The following is a 6,516-nucleotide window of genomic DNA, read 5'->3' as shown; positions in this document are numbered from 1 at the left end:
GGCCGGTAGAGCAGCCGGACAGGAATCAGGAGGTTCCCAGTTCGATCCCGAGCTCCCCCAGAGTTAGTGTCGAAGTGTCCTTGAGCAAGACTCTGAACCCCTAATTGCTCCTGGTGTGCAGGTTGGTGCCTTGCATGGCTTCCTCCGCCATCGGTGTGTGAAAGTAATGCACAATCCATGTAAAGCAGCTATATAAATGCACCATTTGCCATTTACCAGTCCAGTATACTGTATGTTTAGAACACTTTGGTCCCTATACGGCGCACCTTGGTCGGTTCGGTGCTTTGGAGCTGTGACGTCATCATGTCCGATGAATTTGGCCCTTTTAAAAGACACGTTACAGACATACAGCTGTCAGTCTTCAACGCATTTCCAACAAAGTGTATTATTATGCACTTTGTTTTTGATCCATATACAAATTGAGGTTCATTATATTAAGAGGAGAAAATAGAGGAGAACAGAACAGAACTGAACTGAACCGAACAGAAGAACCATGGCCGTTCATAATTTACCTGCCTTGTTGCTGGCTATTTTGTTCTACATTATTATTCTCGCTGCAGGCATCTGGGCATCCAAATGGCGCATCAAAATGGAGACGGAACAGAAAAAGAAGATAGACCCCATGACGATCACCTTGCTGGCAGGACGCAACATCAACCTGATGGTTGGCATCTTCACACTCACAGCCACATGGGTGGGAGGGGGCTTCATCCTTGGCATAGCCGAGACCGTGTACAGCCCAAATCAAGGGCTCGTCTGGGCCCTGGTGCCTGTGGCCTACATCATCACCTTCTTCCTGGGTGGCTTGTTCTTTGCCAAGCCCATGAGGGAAAACAAGTATATCACAATGATGGACCCGTTCCAGAAGAAGTACGGCAACGTGCTGAGCACCCTGCTGCTGTTTCCCACGCTGATCGCCGATGTGCTGTGGGTGGCACGCACACTGGTCAGCATAGGTGGAACCATGAGCGTGATCCTGGGAATAGACATGGCGTACTCCAACATCCTCTCGGCGGCCGTGGCCATATCCTACACATTAATGGGGGGGTTCTTCTCTGTAGCCTACACGGATGTTATCCAACTCATCCTCATCTTCGTCAGCTTGTGGGTGTGCGTGCCGTTCCTGATGAGCAACACCAATACTGATTCCATCGTAGAAACAGCCTTGTCCCCGGGATCGTGGCTTGGAAAGGTGGAGTCCAGAGATGCGGGCAAGTGGCTTGACGAATTCTTACTCCTGGCCCTGGGCGGTCTGGCCTACCAGGCTTTCTACCAGAGGATCCTGTCGGCCTCCTCTTATAGAGGGGCCCAGTACACCTGCTTTGTCTCTGCAGGCTTCTGTCTGGTTTTGGGTATCCCACCCATGCTCGTCGGTGCCGTGGCCGCATCCACAAGGTGGTACGAGATTACAGATTATCCATGCATTGGTACCCCATGCAATAGCCCATACGACAATGGGCACGCAGGCGCCATCCTACCCATTGCCCTGCATTACCTCACCCCCAAAATTATCTCGGGCTTTGGCCTCGGAGCTGTAGCTGCCGCCGCCATGTCCTCCATGGACTCTGCCCTGCTGTCTGCCGCTTCACTATTCTCCTCCAACATCTACAGGAACATCATCAGGAAAGAGGCGTCGGACCGCGAGATCCAGTGGGTGATCCGCATCTCGGTGATAGTCACGGGCCTGGCCGGCACCGGCCTCACCTTCCTGGACAACAGTGTGATGATCTTCTGGCATTTCGGCGTGGACATGTCTTACACCATCATGTTCCCCCAGCTGGTGTGCATCCTCTTTTTCAACGTGTCCAACAGCTACGGCTCCCTCGTGGGATTAGTCGCGGGCCTCGTCCTCAGGATCCTGAGCGGAGAACCGCTCATCGGTCTCGATCCCGTCATACACTTCCCCGGCCTACGTAAGGATGACGACACGGACAAGTACATCCAGTATTTCCCCTTCCGCACCACCATCGTGCTCATCTCCATAATGTGCATACTGTCCGTTTCCTGGCTGGCCTCCATCGTCTTCAAAGATCCTCACTCGGAGAGCTGGGACGTGTTCAAGATCGTCCAGAAGCAGGCCAAGGTGGACGCGGAGAATAAAGCCATAAAGGAGAAGAAGCTGGCCAAGAAGGCCACGGAAACTAGTCAGGTCATTTAACCCATTCTGACCTGAGATCAGATTCATACGAGGTTTTCTACTGGACACACACTGGTCTGATGAACCCATTCTGACCTGAGATCAGATTCTAAAAATGTCAGTCGTTTTTTTAGATTTTTCAAAAATAGCAGACTTACAAGCTCGTATCGCGCCACTCGGTGGCGATGTCCTTGCAACTACTCGCAACTCCTTGCAGCAACTAAACAAACCACAGCAATGTGTTATGCAACTCCTTGCAACTAAACAAACCACACCAATGCAACTCCTTGCAACTAAACAAGCCACACCAATGCAACTCCTTGCAACTAAACAAACCACACCAATGCAACTCCTTGCAACTGCCATTGGGAATAATGGTTGCAAGTAATTGCAAGACACTATGCCTCAGCGACGTAGAGTCTGTGGGGGCCACGGGGCCATGGCCCCCATGAAGAATCCTAGGGCCCCTTTCGGCCCCCATGAAGATTTTCGTGGACATTTTACATTTACATTACATATTTTCTGGGAATTCCGAACATTTTGGACCTCTCCGCCGGCAATCTGAGAATCCCATCGTCAAATATTCGGGAAAACAGCGCCTCCCCTGTTGTTCCTCAGGCAACAGTCTGTCTTGAGAGACACCGGCCGTCCAAGAGGTGTTAAAAAGTGCTAATCGGGTTTCTTTTGTAGTTGTTCTTGAGGCGTGACATAAAGGGCGCGTTCGGAAATACCACACCGGAGCACACTCGCCTATTAGTTTGCATTGCACAGTGGGCTCAGTGCGCTATTTCCGAACGCGCCCAATAACACTGATCAGGAATTCACCAAAGAGACCTAACCACAGACTAGTGAGACTACACACTGACTCGAGAAAAGACCCATATCGTCCAAAATAGGCTGATCAGTCGCTGTCTGTGTATAGGCTAATTCATTGGTAAAAGTATGCTAAATAACTCATTTTTAGACCATTTGGGAAATAAATAAATAAATAAATCCGCGGCGGCGGCCTCACTTCGCTCGGCCGCGACAGTCCCCCCCAACGCAATTCTGTAGCCTACCCAAAGGTAAAACGCACCCGCCGCCTATGATCTCTCTCTCTCTCTCTCTCCCTCCGTATCTCTCTATATCTCCCTCTCTCTCTCTCTCTCTCTCTCTCATAATAATAATAATATAGTCCTGAAAGTCCTCACCTTGGCTTGGACATTGGCCTATAGAAGCCGCTTTAAAAGTACCAGCGAAAACAACTTATTTTTTCCGCGCTGCGGCGGGGGGGGGGATGGGGTGCGGGGAGGCGGGGCGGGGGGGGGGCCCCCTTGAGGATTGATCAAACTCTTCGGCTCTGCTATGCCTATTTGCTCAGACATTATGCCGTAAAATTCTCCAATCATTGTCAATGGGAATTTAATGTTTGTTTAAGACGAAGTTTGTGGACGGTAACCAAAAGCTGGATGTAGGAGGGGCTAGCGGCCCTCAAAACAAATTGTGCAATCTTTTTGTTCACTGTTCAGACTGGCAGCCAGATCTAGCCTGAATCAGATCTGATTCTGTGCCACATCCAGATTGGAATCTGATTTGTTTAAATAAGTCTGAATGCAAACAAGTCACATACAATGTGACTTGACAAAACCTGATTCCATGTGACTTGTATGTGACCTGCATTTAGACTTATAAGGCTTATTATTACAAGACAGATTCCAATCCGAATGTGGAACAGATCTGATTCAGGCTATAGATTCAGGCCATATTTGGCTGCTGTAAATGGGGCGGGCCTTAGACTGCATGGGCGGCAGTGGTTCTAGGGGTAGAGTGGCCGGTAGAGCAGCCGGACAGGAATCAGGAGGTTCCCAGTTCGATCCCGGGCTCCCCCAGAGTTAGTGTCGAAGTGTCCTTGAGCAAAGACTCTGAACCCCTAATTGCTCCTGGTGTGCAGGTTGGTGCCTTGCATGGCTTCCTCCGCCATCGGTGTGTGAAAGTAATGCACAATCCATGTAAAGCAGCTATATAAATGCACCATTTGCCATTTACCAGTCCAGTATACTGTACGTTTAGAACACTTTGGTCCCTATACGGCGCACCTTGGTCGGTTCGGTGCTTTGGAGCTGTGACGTCATCATGTCCGATGAATTTGGCCCTTTTAAAAGACACGTTACAGACATACAGCTGTCAGTCTTCAACGCATTTCCAACAAAGTGTGTTATTATGCACTTTGTTTTTAATCCCTATACAAATTGAGGTTCATTATATTAAGAGGAGAAAATAGAGGAGAACAGAACAGAACTGAACTGAACCGAACAGAAGAACCATGGCCGTTCATAATTTACCTGCCTTGTTGCTGGCTATCTTGTTCTACATTATTATTCTCGCTGCAGGCATCTGGGCATCCAAATGGCGCATCAAAATGGAGACGGAACAGAAAAAGAAGATAGACCCCATGACGATCACCTTGCTGGCAGGACGCAACATCAACCTGATGGTTGGCATCTTCACACTCACAGCCACATGGGTGGGAGGGGGCTTCATCCTTGGCATAGCCGAGACCGTGTACAGCCCAACGCACGGGCTCGTCTGGGCCCTGGTGCCTGTGGCCTACATCATCACCTTCTTCCTGGGTGGCTTGTTCTTTGCCAAGCCCATGAGGGAAAACAAGTATATCACAATGATGGACCCGTTCCAGAAGAAGTACGGCAACGTGCTGAGCACACTGCTGCTGTTTCCCACGCTGATCGCCGATGTGCTGTGGGTGGCACGCACACTGGTCAGCATAGGTGGAACCATGAGCGTGATCCTGGGAATAGACATGGCGTACTCCAACATCCTCTCGGCGGCCGTGGCCATATCCTACACATTAATGGGGGGGTTCTTCTCTGTAGCCTACACGGATGTTATCCAACTCATCCTCATCTTCGTCAGCTTGTGGGTGTGCGTGCCGTTCCTGATGAGCAACGAACATACTGTTTCCATCGCAAAAACAGCCTTAGTTGGGATGTCCGGCCAGGAACCGTGGCTTGGAAAGGTGGAGTCCAGAGATGCGGGCAAGTGGCTTGACGAATTCTTACTCCTGGCCCTGGGCGGTCTGGCCTACCAGGCTTTCTACCAGAGGATCCTGTCGGCCTCCTCTTATAGAGGGGCCCAGTACACCTGCTTCGTCTCTGCAGGCTTCTGTCTGGTTTTGGGTATCCCACCCATGCTCGTCGGTGCCGTGGCCGCATCCACAAAATGGAACGATCCATCCATGAATAGTACCCATACAGATTATCCATACATGCAAAAGACCCCATACGAGAAAGGGCACGCAGGCGCCATCCTACCCATTGCCCTGCATTACCTCACCCCCAAAATTATCTCGGGCTTTGGCCTCGGAGCTGTAGCTGCCGCCGCCATGTCCTCCATGGACTCTGCCCTGCTGTCTGCCGCTTCACTATTCTCCTCCAACATCTACAGGAACATCATCAGGAAAGAGGCGTCGGACCGCGAGATCCAGTGGGTGATCCGCATCTCGGTGATAGTCACGGGCCTGGCCGGCACCGGCCTCACCTTCCTGGACAACAGTGTGATGATCTTCTGGCACTTCGGCGTGGACATGTCTTACACCATCATGTTCCCCCAGCTGGTGTGCATCCTCTTTTTCAACGTGTCTAATAGCTACGGCTCCCTCGTGGGATTAGTCGCGGGCCTCGTCCTCAGGATTCTAAGTGGAGAACCGCTCATCGGTCTCAATCCCGTCATCCACTTCCCCGGCCTACGCAAGGAGGACGACAAGTACATCCAGTATTTCCCCTTCCGCACCACCATCGTGCTCATCTCCATAATGTGCATCCTGTCCGTTTCCTGGCTGGCCTCGATCGTCTTTAAAGATCCTCACTCGGAGAGCTGGGACGTGTTCAAGATCGTCCAGAAGCAGGCCAAGGTGGACGCGGAGAATAAAGCCATAAAAGAGAAGAAGCTGGCCAAGAAGGCCACGGAAACTAGTCAGGTCATTTAATTGACACCACCTTCCCAGGAGAGACACCCACCATCGGATACCAGTACTTACCCCATGTCTCAGGTATAAGCTGTGCTACTTGTATGCCAAGTTGGCAGTGTCCCGGGATCAAAACCAGAACTAAGTGATTCAAAAGCGAGCTCTCACGACTGAGCTAACCCGGACACGTGAAATGGAATAGTTCAGCCAAGCCCAAAACCTTGTTGTTTTTTTCTTTCGTTTTTTTAGGACTTTTCAGGGATATGCGTTTATCGGCTGGCCTTCAGCTAGTCACAGAGACGCCCTTGTTGGTAGCAGACTAGATGACCAGCTCACTGACCCAGCGATCAAATAAATGATCCGAACATGGACGCTCACAGTACGGCATCACATCCATACCCCATCTCTGGTCCCACTA

At 50.7% G+C, this 6,516-nt stretch overlaps 2 protein-coding genes across 2 annotated transcripts; both read left to right on the top strand.

Moving 5' to 3' along the window:
• Window positions 1-493: 493 nt before the first annotated feature.
• Window positions 494-2,158, top strand: LOC310863962 (high affinity choline transporter 1-like; the record flags this gene model as incomplete). The annotated part of the gene is made up of 1 exon (XM_083772496.1): window positions 494-2,158. The coding sequence occupies one exon, from the start codon at window positions 494-496 to the stop codon at window positions 2,156-2,158; it is 1,665 nt and encodes a 554-aa protein (XP_083628622.1).
• Window positions 2,159-4,439: 2,281 nt separating this feature from the next.
• On the top strand, window positions 4,440-6,119 carry LOC310863960 (high affinity choline transporter 1-like; the record flags this gene model as incomplete). The annotated part of the gene is made up of 1 exon (XM_083772494.1): window positions 4,440-6,119. One exon carries the CDS (start codon window positions 4,440-4,442, stop codon window positions 6,117-6,119), a length of 1,680 nt encoding a protein of 559 aa, XP_083628620.1.
• Between the last annotated feature and the right edge of the window lie 397 nt (window positions 6,120-6,516).

Source organism: Protomyctophum parallelum (genome assembly GCF_964188405.1).
Source record: "Protomyctophum parallelum genome assembly, chromosome: 9".
NCBI classification, from domain to species: domain Eukaryota; kingdom Metazoa; phylum Chordata; class Actinopteri; order Myctophiformes; family Myctophidae; genus Protomyctophum; species Protomyctophum parallelum.
The sequence above is the reverse complement of the archived record's forward strand: the minus strand, read 5'-3'. Positions and strand labels throughout refer to the sequence as shown.